This window comes from Apus apus, chromosome 3 (genome assembly GCF_020740795.1).
Source record: "Apus apus isolate bApuApu2 chromosome 3, bApuApu2.pri.cur, whole genome shotgun sequence".
Lineage (NCBI taxonomy): Eukaryota > Metazoa > Chordata > Aves > Apodiformes > Apodidae > Apus > Apus apus.
In genome coordinates this window covers 32338839-32365199 of record NC_067284.1, presented here as the reverse complement: position 1 = coordinate 32365199, position 26361 = coordinate 32338839, and the positions used below count along the sequence as shown (strand labels likewise).

Sequence of the window (26361 nt, the reverse complement as noted above, 5' to 3'; positions counted from 1 at the left end):
TCATGGATTGTTCAGTGCATACAGTAACAATGGCCAGTACTTATGATATTTCTTGCTTTCTTCTCTATGATCTTTGCTCCATGGATGTAGTAACATCTGTTATATATGGCAGATAACAGAGGTACAGCAAGGAAAAAAAACTTACGAAGAAAACAGCTCGTTGAAATTAGTCTCCATCTGAGCTATCAATAAGCAAAACCTTAAGAGCCATGAAGATATAATTTGATAAAAAAATCTCATTTGCTAAAAATATGAGATAGTGTGTCTCAGATACACTATTTTGGATCTTCTAAGTGTGCACATGATAAAATAATCTTCAGAGTATTAATTAAGAAGATAGTTTCTCTCTAATTATAATTAGCTTCATACACTTCAAGTACAAGACATCTCTGGTTAGAAGCAGGGGAAAAAGACTAACAAAAAATCAAGAGCACAGTTGGACTGTGCTTTTCCCCAGAGAATGCCAGATCAGATGGAATGCCTGTTTACAGGTTGCAGCAGTTCATTCTGCTACTATACCAGAGCTACTAATGCAGCCAAAGCTATTCAGGACCCTTCTCAACTGTAGTGGCACCACACTGCAAGTCCAAACTACGGTAGCGACAGAGCTACCACAGTCAGTGGACACAGTCAGTGCACTTAGGACTCCACACTTCCAGGCTGCAGGATTTCAGGCTCATCGTAGTGCTGGAGCTAAGTGGTCCCGAGAACCATGAGCTGAGCTGAGGGCAAGGCTACAGTACTCCTTGGTGTTCCTTTACAGCAGAAGCAACCTGTGCCCACTTCCCTGTCACTCAGACAGTGATCCAGGAAGCTGAACAGGTAGCTACAACATTCACCTGCGGATTTTAAAGACACTACAAAACCATCACTTAAAAGTCCATGCCTGACAAAGCATCCCTTCATATTTAAATGAGTGTGCTTATCATTCCTCTTCAGCCTGTTTACACAGAATTACTTGGTTTTGAACTCTGGCTGTCCACTACAAAACCAGAACAACATTTAAAAAGAATTTCTCCTCACTGATTAAGAAGTCTTGCATGCACAGATTTACTAACTTCTGAAGAAAATCTGATCTGACACTACCTGTTGTGTCCTACCAATGCCTTGATCTCTGCCTCCCATTAGTCAGTAAAGGAAATCCATTCCCAAGATTAAAGGCCTTAGAGGAAATTAATTTCAGTTCTCCATGTTGTCAATTATGTAAAGGCTTCAGGTGACCTCCAACACCTGCCCATAGCACTATTCCCATTACTTAAGACTGTGTTGCTACTTTTCGTGGAATATTTTCTGCTGCATTTCATCTACCTCCCTTCAGCTGTTGTTTACGCTCAGCTGCTGTGTTTGGCCAAACTGGCAAGCCAATAATACAAGCTTCCTGCCTTATTTCAACCAGAGAGGAAGCTGCTGTAACTGACATGTATTTCCACACATTCATTATTATGAACAGTATCTTTAAAATATGTAATACTATTTCATGAGAGGGACTTGAGAACCAGACAAGGAGATTTTCAACTTTAAAACCCCGTTTCAGGCCGTGGTCACATCAACTGTCTGTCCAACGTAATTGCCAGATGATGGTTTACCACAGCTCTCTGACAAGCAAGCTCATGATTTTCATCTAGCTCCTAACAGACAGGATGCCATACCACAAATCACCATCACAATTAACATCCTTCCGGGCAATTTCAGCATGCGTTTTCCATATGCAGGCTCCCCAAAGGATCTTCCCTTATTTCTGGTTTGCATATTGCACACAACAGGATTAGAAATCACAGATAACAGGGTCAGACTCAATGGCCTCATTGGAGGAGCAGGAACAATATATATTACCTATGGGAGGAAATGGATCCCTGCAGGATATAGGACATAGCAAGCTCAGAGTATTTTGTCATAACAAGAGCAAAACAGACTGAAGTACACAAGCCTAAGAAACTGAACTTTGTCCACTTTATCAGCTTTGAAGTGCAGATAGGCATACAAAAGAAAAAAGTGAGTCATTTAATTGCAGCATGTTTATAGTGAACCACTTCACTGACTATAAAGAGGTTTGTAATTATTTCTTCTAAAGACTGACTGACCCCTAAATCAAGCAGAATAGCATAGTTACAAATGAAAGAAATGTGCAAACAATATTCTGTAAAGATGGTCTGTGACTACTGATGAGAGGTTCTAAAAACTTGTTTATCAGCTCCACTATTTGAACAAAACACAATTTTCCACACAAGGTGTTTTAACCTATATTCAGCAAATTTTGGCTGGCCATTCTGCAACTCACACGGAGCAGGATTTTAGACTGTCTGGCTCACTCTTGTGCATACAGCTGCCAAAAAACCCTTACAACTTTCCAAGAGCCTGAGCTTCTGTTGTATGTAGACAAACACTGCCACAGAGACATTTCAGAGATCCACCCCTTATCTATTAAAGTTCCACAGAGGCTCCAACAGATGTATCTGCCAGAACCCCTGGCAGGCAGCCTCTCCTGTAGCACAGCTATCATTATTGTCCAAAACTACAAAATGCACACTGTTTAGCAATGGCCTGAACAGATTATAGGTTCTACCATAGATGTAGAGGAAGCAGAAGCTAATCTAACAACTACAGTAAGGCTACCCTCAAAGACAACGCTGGAAAGAGAGGAATAAAGGCAATACAACTTTGAAGTTAACCCCAAAACTTGTAGGAGCTCTACAGTTTGCAAAATAAACGTTTAAAAATTAAAAATTATGAAGGAGTACACACAATGATGTTTCAAAAAGAAGTTTCAATACAAATCAGGTTTGAGAAAATTCTGTGAAGGAGGAAACTATATATACAGGTAAAAAAAAAAAAAAGGTTCACTATCAGTGTTTGTGTCTTTTTGTTTTTTAAATAAACAGAAACAATATTTGTTAACATTCTATTACTTCATATATAAGTCCATTTTAATTTAAAATACATATATCTTAAAAATCTTGCAAGAACATCAAATCAAGCAACTGGATTTAATTCCCAAAAGAAAGTGAAATCACCAATTTGTCTTACAGCAATTTTACTTCCCAAGAACAAACTAAGAACTTTTTTTTTCTTTCTTTTCATAATACAACAAACAGAAGAGAAAAAAAAGATCCAGTCTTTTCATACCAACAGAAAAAAGCTCAGAGGAAAAATCCAGTTTCTTGAAATCTGAATGGAAATCATGCCAACTATTTTCATTAAAACATAGTAACACTTACTCTCCTAGACTTCGGTCACAAAATGTAAATGCATTTCAGGAAGGAAAAAAAATAGATCAGTTGTAGTAAAGGAAATTACAGTGCAACAAGAATAATATTAGTGGGTTGTACAATAAATTATAACAGGATTGTTTGGCATCTCACAGACTAACTGATGTCTTCAAAAAACTTTAAAAATAAAATGATAGCACCTCTCATGCTTTGCAAGTAAGCATCTATATCTAAATGTGATGAATTTAAAAATTATTAATATAGCATAAAGCACTTTAAAAACTTCTAAATTGTTGTATTTTAAATACAACAAAAACAGTAAAATAAGTTAATGTGTATTATTACATTTTTCAGTCTGTGAAAAGATGTATGCTCACCACATCTTCCATACACATTTAATATCAGCACCATTGATAAACAGGTAAACATAGAAAAGCAACACTTCCAGCAACCATGAACTCTAAACTGCTTCTACTATGTCTTCTTAATAAAGATCTGAATAAAACTGGAAGCCTGCTAAGAGATGCTAAGCAGCAAAGCCTCCTGATTGGGAGTGAGCAGTCAATGCTGAATCCGAACTAGCCACTGTATCCAACAGAATCACTAGTCCTCCATTCCACAGAGCTCAAATTAGCAAATTTTTAGCAAATGCACCCCTCAGTGGGTCCTAAATATGAGTCAGAATCTAAGAAAGTGCCTGCAAACTGTGTGGAACTTTGTATATAATGTTCATTATCAAAAAAGTCACATTGTAACAATGAGCAGCTCAAAGTGAAGAGCGTTTAAGGCCGTTTCAATGCTTACCAGCAAGTTATAGAAAAACTAGTCAGAAAGGACCTTAAAGATCACCTAATCCAAACCCTGAGCAATCGCCAGGGACATCTTTCACTAGATTAGGTTGCTCAACAACCATCATCTGACCACCAGAGCTCAGAGTCACCACAGCCTGTACGGGAAGATGAAAGCAAAACCAGAAAAAGATCAAGGAACTCTGAGCTCTACAGACTAAACTATTTCATTGTGATCCCTCTCAGTAAGAGAATCTGAAAGGAGGCAGGAGGTTCATTCATCACTTACTCATGGCCCAGCAGCCACGCAAAGGAAGCTGGCTGGCATTTATTTATATGAAGAGGAAGCACTAGCAATCTGAAACAAAAGTAGACTCAATATTTAGGACTAGATTATACACAAAATGCTGGCTTCCAATTCAGTTTGTCAAACAAAACTACTCCAGAATTCTTTAAATCTAACAGCAATCATAACTGAAACTCAATAAACACCTTATTTGTTAGATTACAGAACTGACCCAGCATGTTTGAAAACTGGCACCTTGCAGCAGAGTAGCAAACTTAATTGTCATTTTTTGCAGCTGATACAAGAGGTGGTTTTTGATTTGAAGTTTTACATAATCTTTATACAGTTTGAAGTATTATTGCGAGATAGCATTGTACTGATATGGTCTCCTTGATACTGCCAAAGTTGTTCCATTTTCAGTTGGAGCAACACAGACACCACTGCCTGTTAGTCCACAGACAGCGGAATATATCTTAGGTATTTTTCGATACTGATTACCAGAATAAATTCTATTTTTAGTGGGAATTAAGTTTTTAAAAACCTGCTTTTGTCAGAAACATTCAGTATCAGCATCAAAACAAAGATGAATAAACAAAATAAATTAGATGCCTGGTAAAAGTTAAAATCTCTATTTCAAATACTAACATTACATTAGAAGTAATTAAATTGGGCATTCTAAAGTCAAACCACTTTATATGCTCACCTCTTTCTGATCAACCTGGAGTGCTGATTTTAAAATATCTCTAAGCTGTGTTAATTGTCTTCTTTCCTCATCTTGTGCTTGTTTAATCTTGAATGAAGAAAAACACAGGTTAAAAATAACATTATCACTTCTTTTCAATGTAGTTCTTTCAAACTTGCTACTTAATTGGTTCATTTTTTCTGAGAAATGTTCAGGAAGAATGAAAACACAGAGAGAAAAGATAACGTGATCAATTTATTTTCGTCTATATCTTCAGAAAAACTGATAATGGCTAGGATGTTACTGAGTTAACACTCCGATACTGCCTCACACTGTCCTTGCTTCCTTGTGTTCAATTTGAAACAACACGTTATTTTCCACTTAATCAGTAAAGATTTTAGAGCAAAAGCTGTTTTCCTAACATTTTACACAGTGGGGTCCTGAACTAAGGCTTCTGGATATGACATTGGAACAAAATTTTACTCAAAAATATGTTCAAATCCTTAAAACGATGACTATTAAAACAGTCAGGCAACCTGAACCAAAATTATCACAGTTCTACTGTAAAAAACTAACTTTATAACACAAATGTGAGAGGTTGTTACTCACTGTATAAAGATCGGTCGAGAGTGTCTCAATTGAAGGCTTGAGACTTTCAACTGCTTTTAAACCATCCTGAAAGAAACTTAAAAACAAAAAACCCCATTATTAAACTTTGTATTTTTGGTTTTAAAAGTTGCCAAAGGAAGACATGCATATTATTATGTCATACCATAAATTTCAAAACATTAAGCATTTTTGTAAGCATCTTTGATCACCTCTTTATTTCCATCATAGTTTATTCTAACATGCAACATCCCCAATTAGGTTCACAACTGCCACAATCCACTGTCATGTAAGTTTTCCTCATTCTCACCTCTAGCACAGGTTCTCATCCCATTTTTTGAAGGCCCAGAACAAGCAAGATTCATTTGCAGAACAGCAAAAGCTCTAGTAGATATAAAATAATTGTGACTTCTTGGAGCCAAGTAATGTCACATCTGACTCAAACTTTCTGCTACATGAAAACCTCTTTGTTTTCCAAGCATTAATTATGGCCTGTATGTAAACTGAATATGCTAAATCTTACTGTAGCATATGGATTTTTCTGTTGGCATAGAAATGTTACCTATGCAAAATATTTCAGGTTAAAAAAACCAAAAAAAGTGGATATTTGAAAAACAGATCTAAAGAAAAACAGCAACTACACATGCATTTCATTAAAAATACCCGCACTGTTTGCACCTGAAAAAATTTTCAGTCCAGGAAGCAGACAAGAAAGTGACAGAGCAACAAAGAACTTACGTTGTTAAAATCTTATTAAATGGACAGAGCAGGTGAATGACATACTACAAATTAAACTGATTTTAAAACCAGCATAGCTATATAGGGAAAAATCCTACATGGAAGCAGACCAGTCTTTTAAGATGAAAACTTACTGATTTGAATGGGTTAACAGCATCTCTTTCAACTTTACAGCTATGGCTTTATTGCTATGTTATTGATCTGCAAGACTACCATTAAAAAGGACATCATTCTAATGAGAACTTTGTGTTTTATTACTGAGTATTCCAATTAATTAGATAAAGACTGAGTCTTTCAATGTAGTTTATCCCACTGCTTGAGCAATTTATTTTTCTTGAGCACAGAATTAATTTAGATCACTGCTAGATACACTCGAAAGAACCCGTCAGAACTAATGCATCTCTAACTAACAGACCAAACTAACACATCTGTTTCCAGAGTAGTTTATGAAATATGCCAAATTACTGTGCAGCACTCCTTTGGAATAGACAATTATACTCCATGGGACTAGCTCAACCTCATTATATGTTTTAGAAATAGTAACAAAAGCAACAACTAATCTATGACATAAGCAATTTGTCAAAAAATATAAGCAAGAACAGTAGAATTTTACATTGATTTTGAAAAACCTAGGAAAGTATAATGATTATGTCAAAATTTTAAAACAAAACACTGCTACTGTTATAATGAAGGTATTAAAGAAAACTAAAACATACTTGCACTGAGCATGAAAATACTTGATCAAGTTCTGAAGCAAGTCCACTCCTTTTTTAATCTTGATTTCATTGACTTTCAGCAGGTACTGTAAAAACAGTAATTCACAAATGATATGAATTATTACTGCTACCATAATTTTTTTTACATTTTATTTTCAGTTATTTTCCAACAAGCTTTACCGCTGCAGATTTAGAAAACTTAAAAGAGAATGCATTGAGCAGTGGCTTCACGAGTTAATCACACAACAGTAAATGTTGTCATGGCTGATTTTTGATACCCTGTGGGGATAATTCACTATGATTACTCCAAATTGTTAAAATAACATTCATAGCTCCTAGTGGAAGCTTGTGCTAAAGGAAGCATAAAAGTATAGTAGGAAGCATAAAGTGCAGTAAATTTAGGAACCCATTCTTAAACCTAGCAGCTCATTCAGGTATCTATCTCACTAGTTGTTAAATTCATTGCTTAAATAAATGTCATTAAGGAAGCAAGCTGTTTACTCAAAATAGTGAGGAATCATTTTAACAGTTTTTTAAATCTGCATTTTTTTTTTTTTGTTTTCTCTATTAATTCCTTATACATCATTATTACAGCAAATTACCCCTTAGTGGGAGATTTTCTAAAATCTACTGTCAGCTAAAAAATGGCGGAATTAGTGTCTTTTGCATCAGGCACAATCAAAGTCCATATTAAGTGACAGCTCCTCCCCTGAACGCATAGCACAAAAGATGCCATCCATGCAAGCAGAGGTAAGACTGACCAAGAATTTACAAGAGTCCTGAACTGCCCAATAAATTGCAACAATTTTTAACCCCTGCTTAGACAGTGACCTCCAAGCTTAAGAATTAATGTCTTCTTAGCAATGCTCTAATGCATCTGGTTTCCCACTACCTGCACTACACCCTGAATTTTTTAAACCCACTTGAATAAAGCAGTATCCAAGTGCCAGCTTTCCCTGTTGCAGCTTTTTGCACTGGTTCAGCTGAAAAGATGATTAGCTAAAATGTAGACATGCACAGAATAGTATTTAGTTAGAAGAATCACCTCTCTATCTCCTGTAAATTTAAAATGGAGCTCTAGGCATCTGGTATTCAGTTCACTTTCACAATTTATAGAAAACTAGTCTGTATTTATGATACAACTTTAATATATCCCACTTCTGATTTACTAACAAAACAGAAACAAAGTCTCCTTTTACGACAATTCAGAGGTAAGCACATATAAACTTCTTTTCCCAAAAATCAGAAGAAATACAGGATACACTTAATCTTCTCTGCATTTAAGGTAACTTGATTCAATTTCACAGACTTCACCCTGGGTTTTATTTTCACTACAACTGACTAAAGTGAACTCTTCCTTTACTGCGACACAGGAAGCGAGAAGTATCTGTTCTTGGTTGGTAGAAAGGACACATATGGGCAATTAGATGGCAGTATATGTGTTTATTTGGTACTCAAGTCACTTAATCAGTTTTGAATACTTCAGTCTGATTCCCTGTAGGAATGTGAAGCTTTTCTGCTAAGTATCAGCGCATGCAGTTACTAAAAGTGGTATTCAGGACAACTGCTGTTAAACTATGCTGGTGTATGAGTCGTATTACCTCTAATCATCCTAGTAAAAACAGAAGAAACACCCACAGTATGTTTTTTAGTTAATGCACAGAAAAAGAACACAGCCACTTTCCCAACCATGGAACCTGACATGCCCTTACATGAATCAAACAAAAAAAATATTCACATCACATTTAATACTGTAGAAACTTTCTGAACGATCCTGAAAGACAACTGGGTTCCACCCTTAGCGCCTTTATTTTTCAGCAGCAGCCCAACACTCCACACTGTAGGAGTCTCTCCTAAATAATACAACAGCTGTCAGCCTAGGGAACAATTCAGAGCATGATCTAGGGCTCAGAATAACTTACGGTGAAGCAGTAGTGTAAAGGCTTATTTATTATGATCTCTTAGTGCCTAATTGAGCTTTGCATTATTTATTCTACAATTTACTTGTTAAGTGACATTAGAAAATATCTAAATTCCCTGCAGAGTAAGCACATCAGGATTAAAAAAAAGTGTTTTAGCAAATGGAGTCCACTAATAACTTGGCATTTCCCTTTAACATCACAGTTGCCATTAAACAATTTTGTTTTTCAAAGTTTCCCTATTAACATAACAATATGAATTTCATGATGAATCTTACCTCACACATTTGTAACTGGAAGAACCTTCTTTCTTTCTCCATTTCTTCTGCAATTTCAGCTCCACTTATTTCTGTACGGATCATCCCATGCAGCTTAGCATGCTCTTTTTTCTCCTTCTCTATTTTTGTACTGTAAGGCAAAGAATCAGTCAATGAAGTGAGAAATCCACAGCCTCTCAGGAAATCTGATTATTCACAAAATCTACTGACAGATGCAGAGCCAAACTCTTGTAGTTTTGCATATGACTTACTTCCAGATGACATTTCATTTGAAATTTGACAATGACTAAAGATCAGCAATGACATACAGTAGCTGAAATCTAATTCAATCATCTGTTAAAATAATGTCCTGACATATTCCAAAGGAAGATACTAAATGAGAGGAATATACCAAGCTCTTGCATTGAAGAAAAAAAATATCCAGGAACAAAAGAATTCATTTTAATTTAAAATTTAGGAGGATGTTTAATCCCAAGTGACTAAACAGAAGTTAACAGAGTTCAATTATGTCACCAGATTTATTGAGTCTTGCCTGTCATCAAGTCATCTTCTATATATACAGGGTTTCCTAAGCCAAAATCACAGTTGCCATCTCTACTTGCTACTGAGCCAGTTGGCATTGGGAATGCTGGCCAGCCAGCTATGATGCAGACTTCCAAGTCTGCTAGACCAGCTGTCCTAATTCCCTAAAAGTTTCCATTAACATTTTCCAAGAGTTCTGAATAAAATAGGTTCTCCTGCAGAATATAAATGAATAAGCAATGTCTGTCATACAGTTTAACTCCCCTAAACACATTTGTGCATTTGTTACAGCTATTATCCACATTGTTCCTAAAGGCAGTAGCATAATTACACTAGACAGTTAGACAAGCCTAAAATGAAGCAAGATATTAATGAAAGAAGATACATGAAGAAGTTTACTTTTTTTTGAGAGTTTTAGTTTGCACTTGTACCATTTAGAAGCTGAAAATTCTTTAAATAGCTTCCTGAGGAAATGCTACACTGCTTTTGTACAAGAGGAAGCATTACACAGGAATATAGGAAGCAGATGAGAAGAAGAAAGAACACACGCTCTGTCGTACCTCCTCTTGCGCAGTCAAGTGTCTCTCTGCTCTCTCTCTGAAAGATGATATGTCTCAAGTGCTCTCTTAACCTGATGTTAACATTAACTTAATAGCTTATGGGAAAATGTCCTAGATGGTCTAAGGACTTCCAGTCAACAATATATTCTGCACTTATACTTCTCAAGAATGAGGAACTACCTCCTCTTACACCTCAAGCAGCAAGGGAAAACAAGAATTAAACCCATTAATCCCATCCCATAACATCCCACAGGGAAACATTTTGAACAGCAGTTCAAAAAGCCCCACTGCACTCTCAGTACTGGCAGGCATAGCAGAGCCAGCCCCTTGCAGTACTCCAGCAGCCAGCACATCCAGCCAGCACCACACTCCTTCTCAGCCCATCCTCTCCTGCCAGCAGCAGACATGTACAGGGAGGCTCCACTTCTTTGAAATAAACATTCGGAAAACCTTCACTTGTCTGAATAAAAGCTTGATTCTATAATGTTCTGTTTTAATAAAAAATGTCTGTATTCTCACCCACTTACTGTCAATTCTGCCATTTTGTAGCTACCAAATATAGTGGCCAAACAAAAGAATTAACCAGACATCAACCATGAACAAAGAAGATAAACCATTAAAAAAGATTCCTAGAAAATTACAAATACACAGCTACTTTCGAGCGCATACTCTAGGAGAGTTTAAATTATATCATACTTTATAGTTGTAAAAAAGTCAAACCTCAAAGCAAAGATCCAGGATGGTTTTAGTTCTCTCACTTTCCATAATCTAACAATTAATTATTCCAGAGAATTCACTGAAATGTGAGTAAATTGTAATAACTATCAATTGCTTTTTTACTGAAAATAATTGAACACAGAATGACATAATCACCTCTAAAATTTTAAGAGCTTATGAACATGCCATTAAGTGTCTCTAAATGCTAGTCAAGCCAAAAGACAACTAATATTGCCCAAGAGTTGAACATTATGCACAATATTACCATACACATTGTTTTAAGAAACAGAATTCCTTTTAAAGGGACAGATTTCAGTGAAAGAGTCCTTCCTAGACTTTAAAGAACACATCATACTCCACAAGCAAAAAGTAGTTAAACCAAGACTAAAGCATACCAGCATCTACCAAGTAATTCAGAGAAATAAGACATCCCTGAAGCCATTTGCTGGAGCTTTGGGCTCCATCGCTTCAAAAGCTTAAGAGTTGTTCTACAAAAAACCCAAACCATCTCTCCGTGACCAGAGATACATGATGGTGAATTTCATGTTTGCATTTCCTTCTTATTTATGGTTTTAGTACCTAACTATGTTTTCAGTTTTATAATCCAGAATTTAACCTGTTGTTTCCCAACAGAGATGTGTTACCTCCTATCTGATTTATACTACAGGGCACTTAATTCCTAAGGAAGCAAAAAACCCACACACAGCAGTGTTGCATGCCAATCTTCTGAGTGCTAAAGGTTGACCGTGTTTCTTACCAAAATGCAAGGGTCAACTCAGCTTCCAGTGCCACTCTACTGTGACATTAACCTAATCTTCCTGGCAAATACAGTTCTACACTGAGGGATTTCCAAATACTGCAGTGTATTCAGGTTTTCCAGGCAGACCAATTAAGCAAAATTTGTAAAAAAATTGGGAAAACAATAAAGCAGTAAGAAAGAAGCAAATGTGTTGTAAAGCTGTTGTTCTTGAAGCTCATGCAGCACATACCACACACAAACTTTGCTAATCTGAGTATACTAATACATAGTGACTGTAATGGGCAAGTAAAGCTGAAATACAGGTTGAAGAATCACAACAGAAAAGTCAATCAGTCTTGCCAATTCAGTTTCCACTAGGTGACTATTTTTACAGCTCATATTTGAAAAGCAACTGTTTTAAAATATAAATATTCATTTGTATTTCAAATAAATCAATGTTCTCATACAGATCATGGTATAAATAAGCAGCAAAGTAGGCATTTTTATTTTTTTAAACTTTAAAAAGGACAGGACCTATTTTACTGCTGAATATGCTGAAGACTGGTATTTATTTTCAGCCAGTGAACAACAGGAAACAACTAGAACACCCTGTGTGCATGCAGCAGCACTGAGCTGGCTGGCTGGGCAGCAACTCCATCTTTGTTCCTCTCCTTCCCCATATAGCCATAAACCAGGCTGAGTCTGGGTAAGTACATGAAAAGATGCAGAGACCGGAAATAGCACCTGGAAGGCACAGACATGAATGGGGAGCACTCTGAAAAACTGAGAGCTTCCACAGGCTATTTTGTTTGACAAAATAATATTACATATTTTTATTTCAAATATCCTTTATCTAGTCTTCCTTTTCAGTCAGATTGCCAACTTCACCTCTGGCATCCTAGCCTGTCAGTGAAAGAGCCCCCATCTTATTTTATCCTACTGTCTGTCAAGGCTGACACTAAAACATGACCCTCTCTCTTACCACCCTAGTCCTGAATGAAGTACTAATCTTTTCCTTTTGGAAATGCTGGAAGGCTTTTCCCTTTCTTCCATCCTGCGCTGGATAATGGGAGAGAAGAGGGCAGAATTAGCAAAATGTATCCAGATCTTTCCAGTATTTCATCCATAGTATCTGCAGATCCATTAAAAGCTTTTTCCATTTCATTCGCAGATCATCTATTTCATAACAAAAATGCTGAACATTAAGTCTCAGGCTCAAAGCAGTATCCTCTGAGTGTAGTTTACCTGGACCTTAGTAAAGTCTTCGACACGTTCCCACAGCATTCTCCTGGAGAAACTGGCTTGGATGGGCATACACTTTGCTGGGTAAAAATCTGGCTGTCTGGCCAGGCCCAAGGAGTTGTAGTCAATGGAGTTAAATGGAGTGCTGTTCCCCAGGGCTGAGTGTTGGGGCCAGTTCTGTTTAATACCTTAATCAACGATCTGAATGAGGAAATCAAGTGCACCCTCAGTCAGTTTGCAGATGACACCAAGCTGAGTGGGAGTGCTGTTCTGCTTGAGGGTAGGAAGGCTCTACAAAGGGATCTGGACAGGCTAGATTAATGAGTATGAGGTTGAACAAGCCCAAGTGTTGGGTCATGCACTTGGGTCACAGCAACCCCAGGCAATGCTACTAGCGAGGGCAAGAGTGGCTGGAAAGCTGCCCAGAGGAAAAAGATCTAGAGGTGTTGGTCAACAGCCAGTTGAACATGAGCCAGCAGTGTGCCCAAGCAGCCAAGAAGGCCAATGGCATCCTGACTTGTATCAGGAATACTGTGCCCAGAAGGACTAGGAAGTGATAGTGCCCCTGTACTCAGCACTGGTGAGGCTGCAACTCAAGTACCGTGTTCAGTTCTCAGCCCCTCACTACAAGAAGGATGTTGAGGTGCTGGAGTTAGCTCAGGAAAGGGCAACAAAGCTGGTGGAGGGTCTAGAGCACAAGTCTTAGGAGGGGCAGCTGACGGAACTAAGGGGAGACCTTATTGTTCTGTAAAACTACCTGAAAGGAGGTTGTAGTGAGGTAGGGGTTGGTCTCTTCTCCCAAGTAACAAAGTGAAAGGACAAGAAGAAATGGCCTGAAGTTGCCCCAGGGGAGGTTTAGACTGGATATTAAGAAAAACTTCTTCACCAAAAGGGTTATCAAGCATTGGAACAGGCTGCCCAACAAAGTGGTCGAGTCACCATCCCAGGAGATACTTAAAAGACAGGTAGATGTGGTGCTTAGGGATATGCTTTAGTGGTGGATTTGGCAGTGTTAGGTTTATGGTTGGACTTGATGATTCTAAAGGTCCTTTACAACCTAAATGATTGTATTATTCTGTTATTTGATTGTATAATAAATCTCCACTTTGTCATATGTGCATGCTTTAAAATGAAACGTGGCAGAAATATCTATGATCTATGAATAACAATGATCTGCTGAATGAAGTTCTGCAGTTCAGAAGAAGTAATTTGACAAAAGCTTGCAGAATTTTCTGATTATTTTTCTTTTAGATATAGTTTAAAATAAGAGTAAACATTGTCACTTAATCCAATAGCTATGCAGACATCTTTACAGAAGACTGTAATAACAACTTGTTCATTCTTCCAGTGACTTCAAATGGTTTAGAAACAAATCATTAATGATAGTGTTGTAGCTAGGTATGAGTGCTTGTGTTCCTGCACAGTAATGTAATGCACCTCAGCCTACCACCTTGATCTTATAATCCCATAAGCACATTAAAACAACTTGTTCCCTTCACTCAGTAGTGCATAGCAGACCTCATGCTTGGCTTTCAAACAGAGAATGGCAAAGGAGTAGAGGGAGCCAGGCTTCCCAGAAAAATCTTGTTAGTTTTCATTAAGCATTTATGTTTTATTGCATTAGCACAACACTTACTAGTAAAGGACTTCTGAAGATAATATATATTTACAGGCCTAAAAATAGGACACCTCTATTTAAAAAAAAAAAACAACAACATTTCTTTCTTTTCAGGAAATACAGGTTTATGTCTGGATTACACACACTAGCATTCAGCTAAAAAATGACTGAACAGCATGCTTCAGTACATTGATGCTTCTATTTCCTGTGCAAAATTGATACAATGTCTTTACCTCAAAATCCACCACAACAGAACTGACTAAACTGAAGAACGTGGGTGAAATCTGGCTGGCTGCCTCACTGAATACAGTCTGCCTGCTGGGAGAATGCGCAGTTTATGACATGTGTACTCCTTCCCCATATGATTCCCGGTGTGCCTGCCATTAGTGTTTAAGTACATTGGGGAAAGCAGCTGCCTCATAACAAAAAGAGCCCAGTCTGCACCAACCCTGCCCAAAGGACACAGCCAGACTTGTCCCGCTGCAGCGCTGCAGTGGCAGGCAACATCACCCACTCGTGCATGGAAAACAAAGACCTAACTGAGGTCCTAAGAGAAATCCACTGCTTTTAACTACTTTAAAAACGTTTTTAAATCTTTATGGCTTCAAGTGAAGCATGTTAATGACTGATGGTGAGAAAAGATGGATTATTCATAAATGTCACCTAAGGATGTTCCCGATTTTTGACTGAGGCAGGCTAACATAAAGCTATGGGTTACTTGCTCCTCTTACTCCTTTATTCTAGAACACTCCCAAAGTATATAAAAAAATGGATACAGCTTCCCTCAGTTACTTAAGTTAAGGTAATCTTCAGGAAAATACTCCAAGAAATTAAGATAGCTACAGGGTATAGGAGCTACGCAACAATCAACATTGATGGGTGGTGATCCAAGAGCATAAGAATGGATCTTAATATTACTCTCCCTTCAAGACTAGGCACATAGGAATTTTTAAACACACTTAATTACATATAGAGCTTGAAGTAGCAGGTCAGAAATTGTTATGGGGAAAAAGCAAAACAAATGTAATTTTTTAATTAACTTAATTTCTTTTCAAGTAGGTCACACTTGGGTATATTAGCACCTGATATGTCATCATAGAGGTACAAGTAAGAGAGATGAGACATTGTGGGAAATAAGTTCCAATTCCTTCTTATACAGACAGCCTATCGAGACAAATCAGGATGAAGTCACTGTCACTTCTCCACAGACTAAAAAATACCACTTTGATATCTGGTGCTTAGCTTCACAGGTCTGTACTTGTGACTAGGAAATGCAGATGAGTGGTATGACTTTGAGCATATGATCCAGAGGAATATGCAGACAAAGAACAGCCTAGCAGCCTCAAACAGTTTGTTAACCCAAAGAGAAAAGAAAAAGAATGGAAACAAACACACAAACAAAACATATATATTAATATATTTGAAGAAGAATGTCTGGAAAAGATAACTAAGCATAAAGGTAGGACTGATTTTAGTCACAGGCCAAACAAGGAGTCACCTACGGCAACACATTAAAGGCTGAGCACACCTCTGGCTATCAACACCTACATACACCATCCCACTCTGGCAACACAAGCTGTAGGTGAGAGCAAGTTTAGTTCTCCCAGTCCCTTTGTCCTTTTTGTTAAGACACAGACTGAAGATATTGCAGCAGAGAAAATCAATTTGCAATTAAAAATTCTTAAGATGACTCTGCACCCCCCCCACTGCTACAGATGACCAAAATGCACAGATATACGAAAGCTGAGATCCACTTGGGACAGCCACAGAATCAAAACAGTTACTATCTCAATAAACCTCAGTGGTATATATATTAGCAACCCAGAAAAACTTCACTGTTTTCCTGTGTCCAAAACGTAGATAATGAAGATGACCTGAACACATACAGGCTCAAATTAATATTCTCACCTAGCTTCTAAATTACATCATTAAACTTTCAGTCTCTGATTTGTAAATGCTGGCAACAACTCAACTTATCTGGGAACTGATCTTATGCACAAGAGGGTGTAAAAAGTCCTGCAGTCCCACTGCAGGGGCACGATCCTCAGAGAAGTTCCAGTCTAAATTGAACTCAACAGAGCTAAGGAAAATTGGGTCTGCTTCTTGGTAGAAGTGAGGCAACTTTCACCGAAAAACAAGATTCCTTGACTGCAAAACTTCAGCCACAATAAGTAAGTTCTGCTTTTGTAAAACAACCACAAAAAACTCCCACCCCAAACATTTTATCCCCAAACACGCCAACAGAAAAAAAACAAACAACCTTTGTTTTAAAGAATCTTCCTGTATGTAGAATTCCCAGGCTCCCTATCCCAAGCCTCAAGAAGATGATTCTTTGGTCTTGATCAAAGTGAAGGATTCCAATAGGCTAGACTAAGAGCTTTAAGCTCTGGAATAATAATGTGGAGCTTTCATCTAACCACTTAAAAAACTAGAGCACACAGCAATTGTACCAGCCCACCACCTGGAAATATCACAGAAAATGGTAATAGATCTAAAAGAACTTCCTGGTGAACATGTGTTACCTTCAGTTTTTGCATACTGAATAACCTGACGCATACGTTCGTTAAAAAATCTTGCAGAAACTAGTTGGTAACTTGGAAAGAGGCATCTCCTTACAGTGGAAAAATGAACCTGGTTTGGATCAAAAAACGGGTGGACTATTTGAAAGGAAAGTCACAAAGCAGACTTCCTTAAGGATTGTTGGGTAAAAGGAAAAAAAACTGTACAAATACATTTCTGTGGCCATTTTTACATCTCAAGTCCTTAACTAAGTTAAAAAACAAATGAAAATATTTCTGAAACAGACTGCCTGCTCTGATCAAACTGAGGATAAAAGTACAAATCTTTACATCACTGCAACATACTCATCCTGGTGAATATTCTATCAGAAATTCTGAATGTGTTAGAGATCTTGGTCCGGCAGCAACAGCGTTCTTGGTATACGTCCAAGAAGTGTGGAACTGTATTTTAAATTCAGCACATAAACTTCGTGGAATGCCATGATCAGTAAGTTACACATAAGTAAACAAGCTTTCAGATCCAGCAATCAAGCACTGGTAGACAACAGCAGACTAAATTACAGGACTGTCCTTTACAGCCCATCCTCAGAGATCAACTACTGCCATGGGCAATGATTAGAAACCTTAAGTACTTCAGCAGCTGATAATTGGCACAGCACCAAATGAGATTGTTCACTGGTATTAAGAACATGAAATGCTGGAGCCATCACAATCTTCCAAGTACCCAGACTGTCCCACTGGAAGTTTATCTCAGTATTTCAGAATGTTACAAAAATGCAGCTGAGTTTAGAAGCAGTAACTAGACTGTTTTCATTGTTATTCACAAAAGGAATAATGAAATTTAGCTAACTTGCTAAACTTGTTGCTTCTGTGAGTAAACCACTTACAGGAATAATTTCTCAAGACTCTTTGCACACAACTTCAGATGGGCCAACTCAGGGAGACCAAAGAATGATTATAATTTTGTGTGATGAAATAAAAATATTTAAAAATGGTGCTAGATTCTCAGCTAATCTAGGTGGCTGGGGATCTGCAAGCTATTTATGTTAAACAGCATCATCATATGTGCTTCTTCCAAACCCGTATCATCAGAAATGGTCTGATACTTGCAGCACTATCTCAGAAGATTAAAGATGCTGGATGTGCCACATGAAACTCAAGCAATAGTCACAATCTAGGTATTATTGGAATAAGGAATAAAACCCAATGCAAAATTCTACTTCAGAGACTGTCAGCTGTGCTGATACAATTGACTTGGCCAAGTCAGGAAACAACTGCTCCTGAGATAGGGCACTAAACCACTTGAAGGTTTAAAAGGTACCAACATTAATTATATTTGATCTCAGGTGCTGAGCTTTGTTGACTTATTTGATTTAGCTGGATATAACTTTTATAGCTGTTTATACTGTGCATCAGGTACTCTCAAACAAGTGGCTTTCGGTAAGATGGGCTAGACACATGAGACAAAGTTCACGAGACTCAGATAAGTGTTCATCCACTTCTAGTACACAATACGTCTGCTGGAAACGTGTAACCTTGACATTAAACGCTGGAAACGTGTAACCTTGACATTAAACGCAGAAAACATCTGTATCTTTAAACAAACTGCATTAATGAAATGTTTACTGAAGTTCCTGGTACCGCATCAATCTGGAATCATGTGCAGTTTGGAGTGGTAGCAGCCAACACCTCCACCAGCCTTACCACCTCGCTGGTAAGTGCCAAAGGCTCAACATCAAAGAAGGTGTTCCTAGATACCTCAGCATTGGGCACAGTCTCATAAGGTGTCCAAGAGACAGGGACATTACAGAATCATTACAAGGGTTTTAGGCTAACAAATTCAGAACTAAATCTTGACTTACATACTCTTGATTTTTTTTTTGTTAAAACATTTTTTAAAAATGCAGACATAAAGTATGTAATTTCTTCTGTACTCTTCAACTAAAGAAACCTGCTAATTACAGTGAATTATTCATTGATGAGGAAAAGGAAAACAACAACAACTGCTTAAAAGGCCATCAAGCACAATTATGTTGCTGCACTTTTGGTATTTAAAGGATGAACACACAGATGGCTAACTTTTCATTTTCTATATTAGCATTCTCCAAAAGTAGAGGAAGGCAGAAAAGGCAGTGGACTTTCACATGTAGTAGATTACAGGAAGCAATAAAAAAACCCTATTTCCCAATTAAAGCAAAACTCTCTCAATTTAAGTAGAAGAATATGCAGTGGAAGAAAACGCACAGGGAGATTATGCACATTACTTGAAACTTCATTAAGCAAAAAGGTCTACCACAGATACTAATTGTCATGGCACACAAACACACATGCACAAAAGACAATTAACTCATTAAATAAGTAGTATATTACAGAGTTTGAAATGTTTGTGTCTATGCACTTGTATTTTCACACAGCGTCAGGTTTTAAGAAAACAAAACAAAAGAACTCAGCTCCCCAGTTAGGACTTCTGCCTCAGGTCTTAACATTATTTAACGACCTTTATAGATTTCAGTTATACTTTCGTTTTAAAGAAAAGTTTTAAAGATACATACACTTTTGTTTCATAGTCCTTCCAAGCTTTATCAAAGGGTTTTTTCAAGTCCTGTCAGAAAAAAAAAAAAATAAAAATAGCTAATTACATGAAAAATACTGTGAATATAACAATGAAGAGACACCTTAGCCACTTGCAGCATCTACTAGAATAACAGAATCCACTCTTTCTTGAATATCTCACCTAAGGATTGCGTAAAAGCCCTCTTGCAGAGGAAAAACAATCTCGTAGACAGAATTTATACACTTATGTTTTTAAAAGCATATATAGCATGCTTTTTACAGCTCCATTTTGCTCCTTAAAAGGCATAACCACATCTTATCCCAAGAGCACTGTGCAATTAATCAAATCAGCTGTTTTCCCATCATTCCATCTCTAACTCCACTAGAAAAAAGCACCTGTCCTGAGGCTGTGTTATAACCTTAGCTAAGGACTCGATTCATCTCACTAAAGCTAAAGAAATCAATTTCCCACTGGCTTAATGGAAAACCTATAGGCCATACAGCTCAACATAACCAGTTCTGTGAGCATGTTGAATTACTTGTTTTCCAAATTCCTGTATTTTTTCCTTTTTGGATATAATTAACAAGTTGTGAAACAAAATGCAACAGTTGCAATTCTGCTAGAGATCAGCCAACTACAAAAAAAAATGTCAGATGCTGGAAAAACTTTGCAGCTACAGATTAGGAACTGATTCTTACACGTCAGGTAGTTATTTTGACAAGTATGAAATTAATTAAAGCAATATTTGGTTATTTTCTCAAGTCAGGAACATGAGGCAACATTGTATTGCAATAAGTGTATTTATTCTGACAGAAAAAGAAAAGAACAAGAGGAATGAAATGTGGTAAGTAAGCAACACAAAGTTAACAAGCCTATCTTACTAAACAATCTCTTTATCCTCCAAAAACACATTTACAAAGACCATTTTTAGCCTATGTACATTTTTCTTCTTCCTTTAATGTTCTAGAACAATAGCTGCCAGTCACTTCCTGTTTGCTCAGTAGTAAACAAAGCATAAGCCAAATGAGTTGGCTATAAGCTTTGAAATGTATTATAAACATATCATTTGAGTCTTAAATTGTTATTTTTTCTAATAGGAAATAACCTTAGGGGCCAAACAGATTTCAGCTTTGTTAAGAAAATCCCTATGCTCAAGCAGTCTAATGTATCTTTCTTAATAATCCATACAGTTCTAGGTAAGTTTAGAATGCTAAAGAAATCTATTAAAAATAATAAACCTTTTTTAAAAAGTACTACCCTGTCCTCAACTAAAGAAATATCTAAATCCTTTCACCTCGTTGCTTCTGTATCTCAGAGCAGCATTTAAAGCTTCTCAAATCTTGTTTTGTATACATAGTCAAGAGCATGCTGTAGGTGAAACCACAAACAGAAGGGATGATTCAATTCACAAAAGAAGAACCAACAACAAACCTTTCCTGTATATTAAGCTAATATGGTATTTTAGTATCCCATGCCTTTCATCAAATAAGATTAATACACTAGCTAAATGTATTTGTTATACCAACAATAATTTTATATATAAATAAGAAGATAAACATACCCCTTTTACTCCTTTTAGATCTCCCTTCAGCAAACTGTCCAATGGAAAAGTGATTATATTATTCATATTCTGAATCTGTAACAAGAAAATTACATTAAAACATTACATGTATTTTATAATAGAATATACACTGTCTCAATTCACACATTTCAGAAAGTTTAAAAACTAAATCTTATGGATTATTTTCCTAACCTCGTTATATGAAGATGTTTATTAGTTCAACCAGTAATCAAAGATGGAAAAAACATGAGTTAATTAAACTTAGTCTGGAAACACTGTAACCCAAGCCAGCAGGAAACACTCAGAATTACTGCTGATGACAAATACCTCATTCAACAGTGACTGCAAAGGAAGATCACTAATGATTTCACTGTTTAAATTATATTAAAACAATCATGCAGTTTTTCTGCACTTACATGTATCAATTTAATCAGTACATTTTAAATGAATCTTGTTTATTTTCCAGTCTCTTTAGTCTTATTCCATAAAACCTATCTGCTATTCTCACAATGCATTACATATTACTTTGATACAAACTATGAAGACAATGAACTCTGGTCTGTAAAAAAGCCATTATTCAAATAATCTCCATGTATTTTAAAAAGTAATGCATCCATCTTATTTATCTCATACAAACTCTGAAATAAGGATTTTATGAGGTCTTGAGTATGACAGTAATTCAAAAGTAAACAAGTAATTCAGGAAGAAAAAAACATAATTTCAAATGAAGACAGCAGTAAAATAATTACAGTTTTAGATAGGCATCTGTATGATAACATTTTGATAAGGAAAAAGAATGCAGAAAGACAGCAGAAATAAGACAGTAAGTAGCATACACCAGGAAAAGAAAGACTTCATGTCCAATCCTCTATGATTCAGCAAATATGTTCCAAGGTATGAGCCATGACGTCTAGCCACAGAGTTTAAACCTCAACAATTCAAGTGGATTGCAATTAAGAGTTAAACACATTGTATTTTAGAACCTCATGATGGAAAAAAATTATCAGAATAACCTGCAGTTGTTTGATGAATGTTGCCTTTGGATTGTTTCCTTTTTTATGTTATCGTCAGCTGTCATTTAAATTGTGATTTTTTCAAGAAGCACTGAAATGCATGTATGAAGATGGATTTCAAATATTCTAAGTACATAAAGAACTTTGCATCATGTACCAAAAAATGCTTCTGTTTCATCCACAGGGAAAAAGTCACCAACAGGTACTTAAAGAAAAATATTGCCAGTTGTGATGCTTCGTTCTCTCCAGAATGGAAAAATACACAACATTATCACCCTACAGCTCCTTGGTAGCACCACTAGAACAGACTCAGGTGTCCCATCCCCAGTGGTACTCAACAGCTGCTATTGAATAAACAAAGTCTCCAGACCCCTGCCCATCCTCTTCACCTTACCGCATTCAGCCTACAATCAAAGTGAAAATACATCAATTTTAAAGGTTAAACAGATCACCTCTGCATGGGAAGGCTGAAGAAATATAGAAAATATATTTCAAACTCTTAACACAAATGTAATTTCCCCTCCTCCACCCCTTTTCCATTTATAAAAAGTAATTCCTATAAAAACTGAATGAGCAACATCTATACGTGCTTAGCTGGCAGAGCTGGAAATCATCCACCTTGTAAGTTCTCAGCAGTACAACATCTGCTTATCAACATAATTATGCCCTAAGTTAATAAAATTAAATGTACATATAGGAGGTAAGTGAAAAGGTTTAAATCACACACAACATAGATGAAAAAAAGACTCAGCATCTCTAAGATGACAGATGGAACATCTATGCCTATGGACATGCACATCGAGAATAACTATCCAGGTGGAAAAGCAGAAGTCTCATCTAAGATATCATCCTATGCAGAGTTTTCTACTTTGTTATTCTATCAGTATGATGCAGTCAAATATCTAACCTAAAGATCAATACCATCATAGCCCCCATTTAATCATTCTTCAAATCCAGATAAAGAGGCATAAAGCAAGAATAAAGCATTTCTCAACAGTAGACTCAAGACAACTGTTTCTTCCTTAAGTTAGAAAAGAAAAAAATTCAGACCCTGAAGTACTATCCCAGACATATTAATATAAATATTCCAAAAAAGTTCTGGATGTTTCCTAGAATTTCAAGTCATGAGGTGTGAAGTTCAAAGCAACTTTAAAGAAAGAATAGGAGAAAACAACATTCTTTTTAAAAGTTTGGAGACTACTTAACTATTCCAATTAATTCCTTCTGTGTGCTATCACCTGTATACTACTATTAGTCTATTGTATTCCCTATGCTCCCATTTTAATCTGCAACAAATTTAAACATACATAATACATGAACTTTTCATTATTAACCAAAGTAGTTGAATCATACTAGCTCATATTTATAAATCAGCAAGCAATATATAGACAAAAGATCTTACATGTTTTTGCCCTCTTTCTTGAGAAACTTTAGCTGAACTACCTAAAAATATAGACCCATTTTTGGCATGCAGAGAAGAATTAATATGCTGCAGCTCCTACTCTGTGTGCATACAGGGAGCTAAAATGTATACAACTGCCTCTGCTTTTTGACTATTTTATGTTTTGAAAAATTCTTCAAAAAGAAACACGCACACAGATGCAGGAAAGCTTCACAGAAACTAAAGTCATCCTGTGTTAGAGGAACACTAACAAGTTCTACATGTTTTAAAAAACAGCAAGAAAAAAAATAGTTGACCTGGTTTCCACTTCCAACACTGCTGCTTTGGCAGACTCACAGTTCGTCTCTGACAGCTTCCAACAAGGTAAGATGTCAGAGACAGGGTAATAAATTAAGTCTCCCTAAGTTGGAGAACGCACAGAAGAGAAGAAGAAAGGACAGAAGGGAGAACTTAAAAAAAACATGTAGCCGCCAGAAGTGATGGTAGAGGCAACAGGAAAACCAACATTTGTGAAGAGGAAAGAATATTTTCAAGTACTTTAAGAGCCTATGGCTAAACAGTGAAGTTTCTCATTTCCTGGCCCTCCTGATTAGTTTAATAATTCTTTTCCAGAAGAGCACTGGATACTGGTGCCTGCAGTACTTCAGTAAGTTTTGTTTTCTTTAACCAAGCCAGAAAAACAAACCACCACCACCACCACAACGAAAAAAAACCCAACCAAAAAAAAACCAAAACAACTCAAACAAACATGAGACTCTGTTTGTTTGTCTGAACTTGGAGTTTCTAGTATATAACCCCAAGACTTCAGAAAACCATGTAACATAAAGACCCATAGCACAAACTTTCATCTTCACACCATGCCTCCCTTCCACACACAAGAACACAACACTGCCTTTTCCCTGTCCCCTCCCCATTCCACCTGCAGCACAGTGGTGTGTCCCACAGCACAAACTGCATCCCACCAGGCTGGTGCCTGAGGTGGAGCATCACCCACCACCCATGCATGCCATGGGAAAAGTGACTCCAGTGAAGCAGAAGCTTCACTAAGCACCCACATGGAGCTGCTAGCTCAGCTGCCTAGAAAAATGCCTTCTCACAAGATATCTAGTGTTGCCACCATGTGCCACTTGGAAACTGCCCCTCTGCCACTGATACACAAACTACAGGCTGGGAACTTCTCTGTTAGGAAGTGCAAGCAAAAAAAGACAGGAAATACTTTTTAAAGGTATTCTTAAAAACAAAGTGAAGAATTTTAAAAGCAAAGGGAGAAAGAGAGTTGAGATTATTTCAGCCCATTTTCTTTGCACATTTTCTAACCTAGGTTAAAACACCTAAATGGCAAGCTTCTATCACTTTCTCTGGGACACTTAATCTAATATTTTCACGCTGAAATCCCATTTATATGAAATTTATTACTTTCCTCTTCCACAATCAGTTATCTGTGAGGTAAACCACACACTTCCAATTTGTCTAAGTTTTCTTCATAAATCAGCCTATTCAAGCCCTGATTTTTTTGTTGTTGTTATTGTCCTCTGAATTTTTTCCAGTTGGATCAATATCTTTTTGGCAAAGAAACAGAGTTAGGATTCCAAGTGGAGCTGAACCCATGCCACAAAGGAGGAGTTATTACATCTTAGTTTATATCTTTCCAAGTGTAAATCAAACAGTACTTTTTTTTTTTTTTTCCCTCTCACCATTAAGCCACTCTTTCCTCAGCTGTACCAGTGAAACACAGAAATAACACAACTTAAATCATTACACTTCCCATATAATACTCCAACCCCAAACATGTATCTTTACCTTCTTTTATGCACTTAACTAGGACAAGTCGTTCTGAACAAAATATGCTTGTGAATGTTCAGGCAACAAACATTTTTTTTAAAACCTCAGTCTCAACTATAACCCTGGAAAGAAAATTCTGGGCATAGATTTCTTAAGTTCATGATATAACACAGAAAAGATACTTCCTTACATTTTGTTATTTTTTTACCTTTCACATTTAGGCAAACCTTCCTTCTTTTTTACATTTAAAAAAAAGTAGAACAGGAGCATATAGTCAGAAAAGTATTATCACTGTTCTTCCATTACTCCTGGATAAAAATCCAAAGTTTATTAATAGAAAAACTTCTTACATGGAATTTTTTCCTTCCAGCTACCTTCTACAGAGCGAAAATAACAGATTCCAGTCCTCTCCATCCAGCATGTTTCATTAGCTTTAAAATTAAATAAATGAAAAAGGACGAGTATACAGAAGAAAATGGAATTTGTTAAACAGCTTCACCAGATCAATTCCCTTTTCAAGGAGTATTGACAAAGATGGCAAGCAACTACAGATTTTATTTCTTTGTGGTGTAGCAATCTAAGCATAGGATTTAAAGGTAAAAAAATTCAAAGCACAAACACGTTGCAATGACCCTTTCCTTGTCTTAATATTTTTCATATTAAGACTCACACCTTTACCACTTGGCACTAAATTAATTAGAAAGGCAGAGTGATTAACACTATAAGCAAGTGCCATACAGAACTAACCTACTTGGGAACTCTGGTTGCTACCATTCTGTCAGGAATTAGCACCTAGTTTACTATCAAGAAGTGATACTGTACATGCCACATAAGGTACCATGTTACCTCTGAAAATGCCTCTAGTGTTTTCTGATAGTTCACTACCAAAAAAGACATACTGATTGCTCAATCT

At 36.7% G+C, this 26361-nt stretch overlaps 1 protein-coding gene across 4 annotated transcripts in view; it reads right to left on the bottom strand.

Moving 5' to 3' along the window:
• The window catches only part of ASAP2 (ArfGAP with SH3 domain, ankyrin repeat and PH domain 2), a 90807-nt gene that overhangs the window by 34797 nt on the left and 29649 nt on the right, over positions 1 to 26361 (bottom strand). For all 4 annotated transcript variants that reach the window (XM_051613873.1, XM_051613875.1, XM_051613876.1 and 1 more), the window contains exons 4-9: positions 21252 to 21326; positions 19689 to 19738; positions 9220 to 9349; positions 7023 to 7108; positions 5572 to 5647; positions 4984 to 5070 (exon numbers count right to left, since the gene is read on the bottom strand). In XM_051613873.1, coding sequence (XP_051469833.1) covers positions 4984 to 5070; positions 5572 to 5647; positions 7023 to 7108; positions 9220 to 9349; positions 19689 to 19738; positions 21252 to 21326 — 504 coding nt within the window. The remainder of the gene's footprint in view (positions 1 to 4983; positions 5071 to 5571; positions 5648 to 7022; positions 7109 to 9219; positions 9350 to 19688; positions 19739 to 21251; positions 21327 to 26361) is intronic.